This window comes from Macaca thibetana, chromosome 15, assembly GCF_024542745.1.
Source record: "Macaca thibetana thibetana isolate TM-01 chromosome 15, ASM2454274v1, whole genome shotgun sequence".
In the NCBI taxonomy this organism is placed as follows: domain Eukaryota; kingdom Metazoa; phylum Chordata; class Mammalia; order Primates; family Cercopithecidae; genus Macaca; species Macaca thibetana.
In genome coordinates this window covers 80,132,805-80,150,092 of record NC_065592.1, presented here as the reverse complement: position 1 = coordinate 80,150,092, position 17,288 = coordinate 80,132,805, and the positions used below count along the sequence as shown (strand labels likewise).

Here is a 17,288-nt window from a genome sequence, read left to right as displayed (position 1 = left end):
AGGCCAAGTGATCTCTTATTATGAATAATTTTTTTGGCCACATGCACCCTTGTCAGGCAAAATAAGACCACCTTTCTGTGGACTGGAATTGAACTGTGTATACACTACTCTTCTAATTGTTTCTATAATATTTGCCTCCAGCCCTAGTGTATGAACTTCTAGGGAAGGTACAATGCCTTAGTCTATGTTATGCCTCCAACATAGAAACTAAAGAGTGCCTGGTACAAATTCTAGGATATTGTAGATCTTTAAAATGTATTATGGTAAGTAATTAAAATATTCATACAAGTATATAAAATATTGAAAATAGCTTCCAGTGATAACAATTGTTAGGGTTGCAAGATTGAATAATTTTTGTATATTCTGTCTTTTCCAGATTTTAGGTAAAGTTAATTATATTGACTTTTAAATTTTATTGTTAAATGAACAAAAATACTGTGATGTATTATAAAAAGATTCTAGAACTTTCATATCAAAATGGTGGTTTCTCCTTTCATATTTTTCATTTTTAAAACTGATATATATTGTACATATTTTGGGGGTCCATGTGATAATTTCATACATTCATACAATCAAATCAGGGTAATTGGGATATCAGTCACCTTAAATTTTTATCTGTTGTTTATGTTAGGAACATTTGAATTATTCTCTTCAAGCTATTTTGAGTGTATTAATAATACACTTGATTAATGTTAACTGTAATTATCCTCCTGATCTATCGAACACCAAGTCTTATTTCTTCTAAGTGTATTTGTACCCATTAATCAACTGCTCTTCATCCCCCATCCCCTCTACCCCTCCCGGCCTCCGGTAACCACCAGTCTACTCGCTGTCTTCATGAGATTCACTTTTGTAGCTCCCATGTATGAGTGAGAACATGCGATATTTGTCTTTCTGTGCTTTGCTTATTTCACTGAACATAATGACCCCCAGTTTCATCCATGTTGCTCCACATGACAGGATTTCATTCTTTTTATGGCTGGATAATATTCTATTGTGTATTTTTACCACATTTTCTTTTTAAATATTTATTATTATTTTGTAGAGATGGGGTCCTGCTATGTTGTCCAGGCTGGTCTCAAACTCCTGGACTTAAGCGATCCACCTGCCTTGGCCTCCACATTTTCTTTGTTCATCCATTAAGGGACACGTAGGTTGATTCCATATTTTGGCTATTATGAATAGTGCTGCAATAAACATGCAAGTATAGATCTCTCTTCAATATGTTGGTTTTCTTTCTTTTATTTATTTATTTATTTTTTTTTTTTTAATTTTTATTTTTATTTTTTTTGGAGACGGAGTCTCACTCTGTCGCCCAGGCTGGAGTGCAGTGGCCGGATCTCAGCTCACTGCAAGCTCCGCCTCCCAGGTTCACGCCATTCTCCCGCCTCAGCCTCCTGAGTAGCTGGGACTACAGGCGTCCACCACCTCGCCCGGCTAGTTTTTTGTATTTTTTTAGTAGAGACGGGGTTTCACCGTGTTAGCCAGGATGGTCTCGATCTCCCGACCTCGTGATCCGCCCGTCTCGGCCTCCCAAAGTGCTGGGATTACAGGCTTGAGCCACCGCGCCCGGCCTCTTTCTTTTAGATATATACTCAGTAGTGGAATTGCTGGATCATATGGTATTCTACTTTTAGATTTTTGAGGAACTTCTGAACTGTTTTCTACAGTGACTGTTGTAATTTACGTTCCCACCAACAACGTGTGAGGATTTTTCTTTCTCTATATCCTCACCAGCATGTTAGTCCCTGTCTTTTTTGATAAAAGCTGTTCTAATTGGGGTGAGATTATATCTCATTGTGGTTTTGATTTGCATTTTCTGGATAATTCCTGATGTTGAGCACTTCCTATACCCATTGGTCATTTGTTGAGAAGTATCTGTTCAGGCCTTTTGCCCTTTTAAAAATCAGATTAATGACTTTTTGCTGTTGAGTTGTTTGAGCTCCTTATATATTCTGGTTGTTTATCTCTTGTCAGATGGATAGTTTGCAAATACTTTCTCTCATTCTATGGGTTGTTTCTTCAGCTTGTCGATTGTTTCCTTTGCTGTGCAGAAGCTTTTCAGCTTGATGTAATCCCATTTGTCCTTTTTTGCTTTTGTTGCCTGTGCTTTTGAGAACTTAAACAAAAAATTTTTGCCCAGACCAATGTCCTGGAGCATTTCCCCAATGTTTTCTTTTAGTAGTTTTATAATTTCAGGTGTTAGATTTAAGTCTAAATCTATTTGTATTTGATTTTTGTACATGGTGAGAGATAGAGGTCTAGTTTCATTCTTCTACATATAGTTATCCAGTTTTCCCAGTGCCATTTATTGAAGAGACTGTCCTTTCTCTGTTGTATATTGTTGGCACCTCTGTCAAAAATCAGTTGGCTGCAAATGGCATGGATTTATATCTGGGTTCACTATTCTGTTCAGTTGGTGTTCGTGTCTGTTTTTTATGCCAGTACCATGCTGATCTGGCTACTGTAGCCTTGTAGTATATTTTTAAGTCAAGTAGTGTGAGACCTCCAGCTTTGCTCTTTTTGCTCAAGATTGCTTTGGTTATTTGAGGTTCCATATAAAATTTAGGATTGTCTGCTCTATTTCTATGGGGAGTATCATTGGTATTTTGATAGGGATTACATTGAATCAGTAAATTGCTTTGGGTAGGGTTGTCATTTTAACAGTATTCTTTCAATCCATGAGCATGGAATAATATCTTTTTCATTTTTTGTGTCATCTATTTAATCAGTGTTTTATAGTGTTCCTTGTAAAGATCTTTCACAACTTTGGTTAAATTGATTCTTAGGGGCCAGGCACAGTGGCTGACATCTGCAATCCCAACACTTTGAGAGGCCAAAGCAGGAGAATTGCTTGAACCCAGGAGTTTGAGACCAGCCTGGGCAGCATAGTGTGACATAATCTCTACAAAAAAAATCAAAATATTAGCCAGACATGGTGGCACGTGCCTATGGTTGCAGCTACTTGGGAGGCTGAAGTTGGAGGATCGCTTGAGACCAAGAGATCAAGACTGCAGTGAGCTGTGATCACGCTGCTGCACTGCAACCTGGGTGACAGAGCAAAACCCTGTCTCAAAAAAAAAAAAAAAAAAAAAGATTCCTGAGTATTTTACATTTTGTGTAGATATAATAAATTAGATTGCTTTCTCTCTTTTCCAGATTGTTCACTGTTGGTATATATAAATGCTACTGAATTTTGTATGTTGGTTTTGTATCCTGAAACTTTACTGAATTCACTTATTACTTCTAGTAGTTTTTTGATTTTTAAAAATAGAAGATCCTGTCATCTACATTGAAAGCTAATTTGACTTCTTTCTTTCCAATATGAACACCCTTTATTTATTTTTCTTGACTAATTGTCTGGCCAGGACTTCCACTTTATATTGAATAAAGGTAGTGGAAGTGCACACCCTTGTCTTGTTCCAGATCTCAGTGGAAAGGCTTTTAGGTTTTCCCTGTTTGGTATGATGTCAGCTGTGAATTTGTCATATATGGCCTTTATTATTTTGAGGTATGTTTCCTCTGTACCCGGTTTGTTGAAGGTTTTTAAAATAAAGGGATATTGAATTTAATTGAATACTTTTCAGCACTTATTGAAATGATCATATGGTTTTTGTTCTTGGTTCTGTTAATGTGTATAACATTTATTGATTTGCATATGCTGAACCATCTTTGCATCCCTGGGATGAATCCCACTTGATAATGTTGAATGATCTTTTTAATATGTTGTTGAATTCAGTTTGTTAGTGTTTTGTTGAGGATTTTTCTGTCTGTGTTCATCAGTGAAATTAGCCTATCATTGTCTTTTTGTTTTTTTTTTTCATTGTGGCCTTATCTGATTTTGGTATCAGAGTAATGCCAGCCTTGCAGGATGAGTTTGAGCATTCCCTCCTCTTCAATTTTTTTTTTTTTTTTTAAGAGTTTGAGTAGAATTATTATAGTTCTTCTTGAAATGTTTAGTAGAATTCATCAGATCCTGGACTTTTCTTTGATAGGAGACTTTTAATTATAGCTTTGATCTTATTACTTGCTATTGGTTTGTTGAGGTTTTCTCTTTCGTCATGGTTCAATTTTGGTTGTATGTGTCCAGGAATGTATCTTTTTATTCTAGATTTTTCAATTTGTTGGCAATTGTCTCTAATGATTCTTTGTACTTCTATGGTCTCTGTTGTTGTGTATCTTTTGTTTCTGATTTTATTTATTCATGTCTTCTCTTTTTGGTCTAGCTAAAGGTTTGTCTTTTTTTTTTAACTAAACTTTTGTTTTGTTGATCTTCTGTAATGTTTTAATCTCAATTTCATTTATTTTTCTCTGATCCTTATTTCCTTTCTTCTAGTAAATTTGGGTTTGGCTTGGTCTTGCTTTTCTAGTTCCTTGAGATGCTGCATTCTTAGGTTGTCTTTGGAAGTCTTTCAACTTTTTTGATGTAGATGTTTATTGCTATAACCCTCCCTCTTAGTACTGTGTTTACTGTATCCCATAGATTTTGGTATGTTGTGTTTCCATTTGTATTTGTTTTGAGGAATTTTTAAATGTTCTTATTTCTTCATCAACTCAATGTTCAGGAGCATGTTGTTTAATTTCCATGTTTTTGTATAATTTCCAAAGGTTTTTGTTTTTGTTTTTTGAGATGGAGTCTCGTTCTGTCATCTAGGCTGGAGTGCAGTGGCACAATCTGCAACCTCCACCTCCTGGGTTCAAGTGGTTCTCCTGCCTTAGCCTCCCAAGTAGCTGGGATTACAGGCGTACACCACCACACCCAGCTAATTTTTGTATTTTTAATAAGACAGGATTTTGCCATGTTGGCCAGGCTGGTCCCGAACTCCTGACATCAGATGACCCGCCCACCTCAGCCTCCCAAAGTGCTGAGATTACAGGCATGAACCACCACACCCGGCCCAAAATTCCTCTTCTTATTGATACCGAGTTTTATTCCATTGTGGTCAGAAAAGATACTTGATATGATTTCTGCTTTTTAAAATTTGTTGAAACTTGTTTTGTGGCCTAAAATATGGTTTATTCTTGGGAATGTTCCATGTACTGATGAAACAAACGTGTATTTGAACAGTTGAGTGAAGTGTTTTATAAATACCAGTTAGACTTATTTGGTCTGATGTGTAGTTTGATACAGTGGTTTCTTTGTTGATTTTTCTGTCTAGATGATATGTTCGTTGGTAAAAGTGGGGTATTTGACGTCCTCCACTATTACTGTATTACAGTCTCTCTCTCTTTGTATCTATTAATGTTTGCTTTATATACTTGGGAGGTGAATTTCAGTCCATCAGATGTATTAGTTCTAAGATTTGTTTGATTTTTTGAATAATGCCTCTTTGTTAAATTTCTCCGATAAATTTCTGAATGGAGAATTACCATTTTGTTTCTTGTATTCTGGTTGTTTTATAACTCTTGTCCTCCTTTCTTCCTGTCATCCTTTATGGTTAAGTCACTTTCTCTGGTACTATGTTTTAATTTGTTGTTGTTTATTTTTTAGTGTGTTTATTACAGGTTTTTACATTGTGGCTACCATGAGGCTTATAGAAAACATCTTATAGATATAACAAGTTATTTTAAAGAGATGACAGCTTATCTTAGATAAGCAGTCCCCAATCTGTTTTGGCACCAGGGACCAGTTTCATGGAAGACAATTTTTCCATAGACAGAGCAGTGGGGATGGTTTTGGGATGAAACTGTTCTATCTTAGATCATCAGGCATTAGATGCTTATAAGGAATGCTCAACCTAGATCCTTCACACTTGCAGTTCACAATAGGGTTTGCACTCTTATGAGAATCTATGTTGCTGATGATCTGACAGGAGTCGGAGCTCAGGCCGTAATGCTTGCTGGCCTGTGCTCACCTCCTGCTGTGTGACCTGGTTCCCAACATGCCACGGACCAGTACTGGTCCATGGCTCAGGGGTTGGAGATCCCTGTCTTAGATCACAAAAAAAGAATAAATAAAAAACTTTAAAACAACCCTCCATCTTTAATTCCATCTCCTGACATTTTGACTTTTGTTGGTCTCAATTTATGTATTTTTATGTTGCCTGTCTCTTAACAGGTTGCTGTCGCTGTTACGGTTTTTGATAGATTGTCTTTTAGGTGTCATACTAGACTTATGGGCTACTTACGGGTGGACTGCACATGACAATTATAGTATTTGAATATTCTGGGAGTTTCTATACTTGATGTTACCTGCAGGTTTTATACCTTCAAATGTTTTCTTTTTGCACATTAATGTTTTTTCATTTCAGATTGAAGAACCCTCTTTAACATTTCTTGTAAGACAGATCTAGTGATGGTAAATTCTCTTAGCTTTTGTTTGTCAGAAAAAGACTCTGTCTCCTTCATACTTGAAGGCTATTTCTGCTGTTTGCTGGATAAAGTGTTTGAGGATAGCAGGGTTTTGGGGGGTTTTTCTTTCAGCACTTTGAAAATATCATTCCACTTCCTCCTGACTTAATATGGTTTCCATTGAGAAGTCTGTTGCCAAATGAAGTTGAGTTTCTTTGTATGTTATTTCCTCCTTTTTCTTGCTGCTTTTAGTATCCTCTTTTTGTCCTTGACCTTTGAGAGTTTGATTATTGTATGCCTTGGGGGTAGTTTTATTTGGGTCATATCTGTTTGGTGTTTTCTGACCTTCCTCTACCTGGATATTTTTCTCATATGAGTAAGCTTTTTTCTACCCCTCACTCTTGCTCAACATTCTCTTGAATGCCAATAATTCTTAGATTTGGTCTTTTAAGGTAATTTTCTATATCTTGTACGCAATCTTTCTATAATATCTTTCCATTCATTTTACTTTTTCTCCTCTATGTAATTTCAAAGAGCCTGTCTTTGAGCTCGCTGATTCTTTCCTCTGCTTGATGCATTCTGCTGTTGAGAGCCTCCAATGAATTTTTCAGTTAGCAAATATATTTTTCAGTTTCAAGATTCATTTGGTTTTTTTATCACTTCAATCTCTGTTAAATTCCTCTGATAAGTTTCTGAATTGCTTTTCTGTGTTATCTTGGAGATCCCTGAGTTTCCATAAAACTGCTATTTTGAATTCTTGGTCAGAGAGCTCATGAATCACCATCTCATTAGGGTCAGTCACTGGTTCCTTGCTTTATACATTTGGGGAGGTCATGGTTCCATGTTCTTGTGGATATATGTCTGTGTCTTTGCATTAAAGGATTTATTATTATTCCAGTATTCTCTGTCTAGTCTATTTTGGTTTTTACTGGTTACATTTGCTTAGAGATTATTTGTAATTTATCTGTTGAATTTCTTACACATTTTTTCTGCTAGATCACTGCCTCTTTTTCTGCACTAAGTGGTACTTAAAACCCAGGTTTGCCTCTGTTCTTCTAGCAAAGGATCAGAGGATTGCCTGGCTGGAATGGGGGAGGTTCCAAAGGAGCTATCCCTGTGGTATGGAAAGGCTGGCTAGGAGTTCATGCCCAAGAGACCTGTGGAATCTACCTCCTACAGCATAGTGCTGCTGAACAGCCACGCTGATTTGGCATCTCCTTTGGTTGAGTTACAGAGTGGAGCTTCCAGGGCTGGAGATGGTAATCCTACCTCCTCCCTTTGTGTGCGGCTGTCCACAGGGTGGTGTCTCCCTTCAGGCACCCTTGATGTGTCTCATGGGTTGAGGCATGGATAGGTCTCCTGCCAAAGAAGCCACGATGGTAGGCAAGTTATGTGTCCACCTTAATCTCACTTTTTCCAGTGCAGAATCTGAGTTGGGGGAAGTATTACATGTGCTTGATACCAAGCAGAAGGGTGTCACAGATATGAAAATCTGGTTCTCTTACTGTCTCCTGGAGTTTTTTTTTTTTTACTTCTCAGTGGCCCCAGGAACTGACCCATTCTGTTTCATGAGTTCTGGGAGATTGCTGGTGATAATCTCGATGACGTATATTTATTTTGGTTATTCTGTGGGGAGAAGTGAAGCCAGCTTTCATCTACATTTTTTAAGTATAATTCTTATTTTGAGTGGCAAGATTCTGATTCCAATATCCTGCCCTAGTTTTTATGCATTTTGGAAACTCCTACCATTGCGTTTAGAACCTTCCACCTGGTGGATTTTTTGTTTTTTGTTTATCAGTTTAGAAAGTATTTGATTTTTTTGAAACAGTTGACATTCATGTAAAGAACAAGGTTGATAGTCAAGCCTGCTCTACTAATACTGTGCAGTCTAGAAAAGAGTGTACTGGGGCCGGATGTGGTGTCTCACGCCTGTAATCCCAGCACTTTGGGAGGCCAAGGCGTGCGGATCACAAGGTCAGGAGATCGAGACCATCCTGGCTAACATGGTGAAACCCCATCTCTACTAAAAATACAAAAAATTATCTGGACATGGTGGCGTGTGCCTGAAGTCCCAGCTACTGGGGAGGCTGAAGCAGGAGAATGGCGTGAACCCACAAGGTGGAACTTGCAGTGAGCCGAGATGGTGCCACTGTACTCCAGCCTGGGTGACAGAGCGAGACTCCGTCTCAAAGTGTACTGGTTAGGTACTGAGAAACATTTCCTGTGTGTCATATAAGTACTTCAGGCTCTTAAATGTGTTACTCCAAGGAACAAGGTTGCAAATACAATTGCTCTAAAAACATATTATACCAGCCTGGCCAACATGGTGAAACCCCATCTCTACTAAAAATGCAAAAATTAGCCAGGCATGGTGGCGCACACCTGTAATCCCAGCTGCTTGGGAGGCTGAGGTAGGAGAATCTCCTGAACCTGGGAGGCGGAGATTGCAGTGAACTGAGATTGCACCACTGCACTCCAGCCTGGGCAACAGAGCAAGATTCCATCTCAAAAAAGAAAAACAAAAAAACATGAAATTCCGAGATGCAGCTTTCTTATCTAAAAAGGATTTGTGCAAAGCCTCCTTGCAGTAAGCATATACGTAACTAAAGTGACTACCTTATATATATGCATCACTCATTTATGCCTTAAGTTCTCATTTGTTAAAACCATAGTGCCCTTACTCTAAATGACATAATCACAAAACTCTAGGGCTGAATTACACAGCTTTAAATGTCAGTGCTGTCATACTAGCTGTGTGATGTGAGCAAGTTCTAAAACTCCCTGTGCTTGTTTCTTACGTATACAATGGAGAGAAGGGTAGTACTTTGTAGGGTTGTTGTCAAGTTTAAGCAAGGTAATAACTGTTAAGTGTTTTTAAAAGTCCCTTGAATGTAACAATTTCATCAGTTGTAAGATACACATTTTTCTCATATCGCCTCTGAATTGAGGATGTGTCTTATAATGAATGTAATTTCTTGATTAGCATTTTGTCATTTAAGTGACATCTTTTTTATTAGTAGTACTTAATGATCCACTTTAGGTGACATTTTATATTTCAATAATAGTAGTAAGAGGTCTATTAACATTAGCTGCCATCAACATTACCATCAATATTATCATCAGCATTATCTTGTTTCTAGCTGAGATAGTGGCATTTGATAGTTTAGCAGTGCAGAGTATATATCAAATCTCAATTTTATATAACTACTTGTTTGCATTGGTGTCTTTTTAGCAAAGTTCTAGTGTGCTATTTTTCATATTTGTATCATTTTAGCTAATGTAAAGTATTACATTTGTGGGGTCAGCTCATGCAATGTTTCCGTCATTCATTGTACCTTACTTGGTGATCTATTAAAACATGCATCAGCATCCTTCATTCAGTCTCCCGAAATATAGACGAAGACAAATTCTTTGTTTTCTCTGATGTATTTTCCTAAATCCTTTCGCAAGAGTGCTTTTTTCTTAGCTAGGAGAACTAAGCCACCATTGTACCACTTAAGATTTACTGGTTTGCACTCTCCTCTGGGGGAGAAAAGAAGCAGTTTATCGATCTGTAACACAGGAATGGACTGTGGCCAAACCTTTTCTGGTTTATACGATGTACCGGCATAAGAATCTGCATAGCATTAAGAAGAATGAGCCCTCACAATTTGAGGCCGCCTGTCAGCATGAACAATAACTGAGAAAAATCAATGCACAATATACAGCCGTTCTCTTTGCACAGACACTGCCAGGATCCACACCCAGTGACAGTGTCTTTTTTTTTTTTTTTTTGAGACAGGGTCTCACTCTGCTCTGCAGGCTGGAATGCAGTGGCATGATCTTGGCTCACTGTAGTCTCTGCCTCCCTGTTCAGGTGATTCTTGTGCCTCAGTCTCCCAAGTAGCTGGGATCACAGGCGTGCACCACCACACGCAGCTAATTTTTGTAGTTGTAGTAGAGATGGGGTTTTGCCATGTTGGCCAGGCTGGTCTCGAACTCCTGGCCTCAGGAGATCCACCCACCTCGGCCTCCCAAAGTGCTGGGATTACAGGCATGAGCCACTGTGCCCGGCCGACGGTGTCTTGTTATTTTACCAGTGATATGCTTATAGTTCCTAATTTTAGGTTTCCTACTTATTTTGGTTTTATTGTTCAGTTTGGAGAAGGGTGGGAGGCACCAATTTGGATCTGAGAAAAAGATCTGCCAGATGAAAGAGTTTCAATAGCGGGAGAGGACCTTGGGCCAAAGTTTATTAAGCTTGACTAGGAAGATTCTGGGCACATCTCCATCCAAATACCTTGACACATACTTCATTCACCCCCAGCACATGCAGCTTGTCCCTTCTTGTCTTCTGTTTGCCTTCAAGGTTTTACATGGTGGTATTTACAAGCCATTATGGAGCGAGAGTGCAAACACACAAGGCTAGGAGGGGGCCAGTAAACAGGGTTTGGCTTAGGGTTTTGTGGTTATTAGCTTTGAAAAGTATGCTTAGTTGAATAATTCCAGAAACTGGGCTTCTTTCGTTTGCCCCTTCATTTCCCCACCGCCTCCCTCTCTGGTCTTCCCAGTCTCCCCCTTTTTTTTTTTTTCTTCAAATCTGCGTTTGTCAGAAATTTATAGACGTTCACTCCTATTCTTAAAAGACAGTATTTACTCTATCCCTAAAGCCTGCCTTTTGATTCAGCCACCAATGACTGTGCACACAAAGGTTATTGCTCTCCAAGTTCAATGTTGTGGACCTGAACCAGTGCCTCTGTTTCCAAGAGAAAGTCAGGTGATTACCCCTTCATCAGGGAGCTTGGAGCCATCCTGTCCTGGTGTGCCACCAGCCAGAAACTAAGGATCAGCAGGGAGTGGACGGTTTAGAATCTCCTCTCTGCAGGTGAACACAGTGCTAGTCAGTGTAGCTGAAAAAGCCATGCGGGGGGCAGGCTTGTCAGAAGCAATCTGTTTAAAAAAGAAAAAAAAAAGAGAGAAAAAAGGTTCCTTTTCAGTTTACCCTGAGTTGCTTTCACGTAGTTAGCTTTGAACTGTGGTGCAAACCCATTTAAACAATGAGGAAAATTTCACTAGCTAAGTGGCAAGAAATTCTCACCCTGTGTGATCAAAGCAATCAGCCATTTCCTTTTCCTTCCTTTTTATTTACTTATATTTCCAACCCCTATACTTCATGATTGTAGCCTGATAGTTTCCTTTTTTGCATAGCATTTTAAAAAATACCTTTTCTTTTCCCTGAGGATTTTAAAGCAAATAAAACAACATTGACAGAAAGGGTCTAAATATTTATATTTTATTTTTATTTTTTGACTCGTTCTGCCACCGAGGCTGGGGTGCAGTGGTGCAGTCTCGGCTCACCACAACCTCTGCCCCCCCAGGTTCGAGTGGTTCTGGTGCCTCAGCCTCCCAAGTAGATGGGATTACAGGCATACACCACCAAGCCTGGCTAATTTTTGTATTTTTTTAGTAGAGACGAGGTTTTGCTGTGTTGGCCACGCTGGTCTCAAACTCTGACCTCAGGTGATCCGCCCACGTCGGCTTCCCAAAGTGCTGGGATTACAGGTGTGAGCCACCGCGTCCGGCCTAAATATTTATTTTTAATAATTATTATCACAAAAATAAGAAAAGAGCTAAAATCCATGATTTCATCAGCCAGAGGCAACCACAGTGAACATTTTGGTACATTTACTTCTCATCGTTTAAATTAAATATGTACGTATACACATATGTATTTTTAATAAAATTAGGTTGAGGATAGTACACAGTTTTGTTTTTCTTTTAACTAACATACTTTGAATATTTTACCTTATTAAAAACTTACATGATTTCAATGGCTGCATTAGAATTAGTGTATACGGATATTATTCTAGCATCCTGTTGCTAGGAGGTCATGTGGATTTCTGAATTGACACTTCAGTTCTCAATTTAGAATTTGTTTCACCCCAGTTCTTCTGATTTCATGGGTCTAGAGTCAGAGTTTGAGCACCATGGAAATGGAATTTCTATATGTACTATTGTTTACTGTTTGCTAGTATTTTTCAGGTGGTATTTGGAAAAACCAAAGGGGAAACAAGTGTTTTTTTCATTTTTTTTCTTTTTTTGTTTTAAATTTTGTGATTGAAATGTAAGTCTTATTATGGTAATCTCAGGTAACTTTTAAATAGAAATATCAATATAAAATGAATATACTGCCCAGTGTGGACCCCAGTGTTTCAAAACTATGTGCCATGCTCTATCATTTTGTTACCGGAAAGGGGTCCTCATCCAGACTGCAAGATCTTGGATCTCTCACAAGAAGGAATAAGAGGCGAATCCATAGAGTAAAGTGAAAGCAAGTTTATTAAGAAAGTAAAGGAATAAAGAATGGCTACTCCATAGGCAGAGCAGGAGCATGTGCTGCTCAACTGATTATACTTAAAGTTACTTCTTGATTATATGCTAAACAAGAGGTGGATTATTCGTGAGTTTTGCAGGAAAGGGTGGGCAGTTCCTGGAACTGAGGGGTCCTCCGCTTTTTAGACCATATAGGATAACTTCCTGACATTGCCATGGCATTTGCAAACTGTCCTGGTACTGGTGGGAGTGTTATTTAGCATGGTAATGCATTCTAATTAGTGTATAATGAGCAGTGAGAATAACCAGCGATCACTTTCATCACCATCTTGGCTTTGGTGGGTTTTGGCCGGCTTCTTTACCACAACCTGTTTGTCAGCAAGGTCTTTGTGACCTGTATTTTGTGCTGACCTATCTCATCCTGTGACTAAGAATGCCTAACCTCCTGGGAATGTAGACTTAAAATAAAGGTCTCAGCCTTATTTTATCTAGCCCCTATTCAAGATGGAGTTACTCTGGTTCGAATGCCTCTAACAATTTGAAGTTTATCCAACAGCACAGTGGGAGATAATGATTTTTGTTTGTTTGTTTTAAGAGGAGGAGGACTGACTGGATCAGATTTGTGCTTTAGAAAGCTGGTTGCATGTAAGAAAGAGGCGTTGGTAGAAAGACTTCAGATATCTCAAAAGAATTTCCATAAAGTTAATCTTTTTAAAAATGTAAACATTTGGTGCAATAATTGCTTTGAAATGCAGTTGAATAAATGAACCTTTTGAACCAGAATTTGGAAAGGAAGATATGGTTAAAAAACAAAAATATTTTGTAGAGCGCTACACATTAGGAGGTCATTTGTATTTGGTGACCGCTTTCCTAAAATAGTCACACTTCTAGAGAACCAATTTTGTTTCCCATAGAGTATTATGTGTAGAGACCTCCTCTCAGTATACAGCCACTGGTACATCCATGGGTGTTATCTCCATACTGCCAGGTCCAGTGCAGTCACCTCCTGGATCTACAGTCTTTCTTCCCCCATTCTGATTTGCTTTCTCTGTTAGCAGTCATCTTTGTAAATGAAGTCTAAGATTTAGTGTTGTACATATTTTTAAATGATCCATTTTGATGGGGCTCTCTTTATTGTTTCAGGTTGAATGCCTTTGAGAACTTGATGCATAAAATTTGCATGACTCCTCACTCCTTTCTGGATCTATCACTGGGCTCAAGCCAGCATGGCTCATACCACAAAGGTTAACGGCAGTGCCTCAGGTAACCCTGTGCTCTGGAGTGTGTGTTTAAATGTATGTCTTTTCTCAAACTAATTTTTTATTCTCTTTAATAATGAACGGATAATAGCAAGTTGCCTAGATAACTAGGATTTCAAAGCAATTTTCTATCCATCGAAGTTTGGTTTTGTTTTGTTTTACTCTCAGAAAATTTACTTTTATCTTAGAGTCTTGCACTGAAATCAGTTGAGTAAAGTATTACCTAAGTCAATTCTGTTGAAGTGTTAAAAGACAAATTTAAATCCTGAATGCTGATGCAAATGTAATGTATACTCCTCTTGCACTTCTTTCTGAGGGATTGAATGAGGAGAAAGGAAATTAGTTTGGATGCTTAAAACCAATTCCTAGTATCCACTTCCAAGCAGCTTTTGTTTGATGTTGCTAAACAAAGAGAAAGGGGGGAAGAGAAGTATATATTCTGTAAAGTGATTCTATTAGGAATATGCAACAAGCCGTATTATGAATCATAAAGACCTGTATTTGAATTCTTATTTTGGTTATATTAGAGATTTATATAGTTTCACTTTCTGTTCCAATATTGCTCCTGTGAGATTTGGGAGAAATCTACACGAAATGCAGAGAAGATCCTCCTAAGAGACACATCACCATGGGGACAACCTGCCCAAAATGGCATGCCGAGTGTTCATTTCTTTGTTGAGTTATCTACCAGATAGCTGAATGAGTGAGAACAGTAATCGTCTATGCAGAAATTTTTTCTGAGCATCTGAGTTCAGAGTCCTACCTCTGCTAGCTCTGAACACCTTCAAATGACAACATTATATACTGGAGCAAGTGTAGAATTGGAGCCAGGAAACCTGAATTTGAGTCCTAGTTCCAGCACTAACCATGAAATATTGGGCAGGGCTATTTCTCCACATGTAAACCATCGGTAAGTATGTCCACCTGCCAGTTTAGGACCAGTGAGCGTACCAGAAACATACTTACAGGAGCTATGTAAGCCGTAAAGCACTTTTGAAGACAACAGCAGGAAATGACCTCTAAAGTGGGCATTCCCAGCCCATGAATGTGACTTTTTATTCTAGCAGTCTCAGCTGCAAGTATCTCCTCTGGGTAGAACACTGTAACCCAAACCCAGATAAAGTCAGTTGTTTGTTCTGGGATGACTGATCTTTCCCTGTCCGTTCCATTTTTGACCTTTTCACTGCCCAGCTTCTTGAGACTTTTGTAGATTCTGCTGTGGGACTACTATCAATAATAAAGACATGAATGGTAACATCTAACATTCATTGAACACTTAATATGCACCATAGTGCCTAAAATGCTTTGCCTGCATTTTCATACTTAATCCTCACAATAATCTAATGAGATTAAGCTATTATTTTACTGTCATCATCATCCCTATGTAATGTCACAGAGAAGTTCAGGGACTTACTTAAATGAAGTAAGATAAATCAGAATTATGGGCGGTGGCTCACACCTGTAATCCCAGCACTTGGGGAGGCCAAGGGGGATGGGTCACCCAAAGTCAGTAGTTCAAGACCAGCCTGGCCAACATGACGAAACCCCATCTCTACAAAAATACAAAAATTAGCCAGGCATGGTGGCGCATGCCTGTAATCTCAGCTACTTAGGAGGCTAAGACAGGAATGGCTGGAACCTGGTAGGCAGAGGTTGCAGTGGGCCCAGATTGCACCACTGCCCTCCAGCCTAGGTGACGGAGTGAGACTCCATATCAAAATAAATAAATAAATAAATCAGAATGATGATGGCTTTCTCTAGTAAAATATTTGATGAGAGAGGAAATTGAAACATGAAATTTCAAGTGTAGTAGTTGGGTTTCAATTCCCTCTGATGATGTGGTTTCCTCCCTTGCCCTCCATTTGCTTCCATTCACACGCCCAGGAGAAGAGGTGTTTATGGTTGTTGGTGCCTCAAGACCTCAACTTTCTTCTGGTGCCTTGGGCAAAATCCTTTCTTCATAGGTTTAAATACATACCCCACTAATTCCTTTCCAACTTGGTTTGTTCTGTACTTACCTTTTTTCTTTGTTCCTGAGATCTAATAAGCAAGCTATAACTTTTCCTTCCCACCTGGTATTCTGCCTAACAGGTCTAGGCCTTGAGGTGGAAAGCAAAAGAAAGCTCTCTGATTTGCGGCTTTCAGGGTGTCAAAGTATGAATTGTTACTGCAGACGGGTATCTGGACTGTGCAGGGGGAGATTTTTTACTTACCATGACCCCTGTACGTCTGTAAGCAAATCTAATTAGAGACTCAACCATAAACAGTAATATATACACAAACATACATATATGTGTATGTGTCTGTATATGTATATATGCACACAGTAATACACATCCATACATATATGTATATACAAACACAAATGTGTGTACACCATATATATGACACTCATAGAAAAAAAAATTTTCTCTTTTTTTTTTGAGATAGAGTCTCGCTCTGTCACCCAGGCTGGAGTGCAGTGGCGCGATATCGGCTCACTGCAACCTCTGCCTCCTGGGTTCAAGCGATTCTTGTGCCTCAGCTTCCCAAGTAGCTGGGATTATAGGCCCATGCCATCACGCCTGGCCAATTTTTGTATTTTTAGTAGAGATGAGGTTTCACCATGTTTACCAGGCTGGTGTTGAACTCGTGACCTCAGGTGATCTGCCCACCTCGGCCTCCCAAAGTGCTGGGATTACAGGCATGAGCCACCGCACCCAGCTGAAAATTTAAAAGTGTCGTATTGCCTGAAAACAAAACAAAACAAAAGCAAGAATTACTGATGATAATACCACCTACAAATAAATGTCTTCCTATTTTTTACATAGTCTTCAAATGTTATATATTTCACATGGTTGAGAATATGTTTATAAAAATCATTCCTTTACCTTTTCCCACTTTGTTTACAAAAGAAACACCTCTCCGATGTTTAAAAAAATACTCAATGTAAGAGATGCGGGTTATAAATACACTTCTGTGCATATAAATAACATTTAGAGAGCCTAGATGAAGGTGAGATAAAAAGGGCTTCATGGCAGCTAGTGAGGGCCAATTACTGGTCTCCTGTGAGAAAAGGATAAGCTATTTGGGTTTAGTAGGAGTTTTAGATGTGGAGTAAATTATATGTTTTTTCAATTTCCGAAAATTGCTGCTCAGGCTCCATAGAGCATGAGGGGAAATTTCATGTGACGATGGAGTCAGGGCAGTGGCAAAGGAAGCACTTTCCATAGTCTTAATAAAATAAGACTATGGAAATAAAACAAGCCAAAGAGGAGCCTCTGGGAAAGGCCAAACCATGCCCTTAGCACAAAATACATCTGACGACTGATCATCTCAAGTTGACATCCCCATGTAACATTTAAATGGGGTGTAAGGGGTGATTCACAACCTTTTATACCCTGACTTCCCATTGGAGTCCTTCAGTGAGGTGGGGTAAAAGAAACT

At 38.7% G+C, this 17,288-nt stretch overlaps 2 protein-coding genes across 8 annotated transcripts in view; one reads left to right on the top strand and one right to left on the bottom strand.

The window, feature by feature from the left end:
• Window positions 1–17,288, bottom strand: part of LOC126937902 (putative COBW domain-containing protein 7) — a 952,477-nt gene that overhangs the window by 538,660 nt on the left and 396,529 nt on the right. The window lies entirely within an intron of this gene.
• KANK1 (KN motif and ankyrin repeat domains 1) overlaps window positions 1–17,288 on the top strand; it is a 239,180-nt gene that overhangs the window by 156,374 nt on the left and 65,518 nt on the right. For all 7 annotated transcript variants that reach the window (XM_050761741.1, XM_050761736.1, XM_050761735.1 and 4 more), the window contains one exon: window positions 13,747–13,866. In XM_050761741.1, coding sequence (XP_050617698.1) covers window positions 13,830–13,866 — 37 coding nt within the window. In that variant the 5' untranslated portion in view covers window positions 13,747–13,829. The remainder of the gene's footprint in view (window positions 1–13,746; window positions 13,867–17,288) is intronic.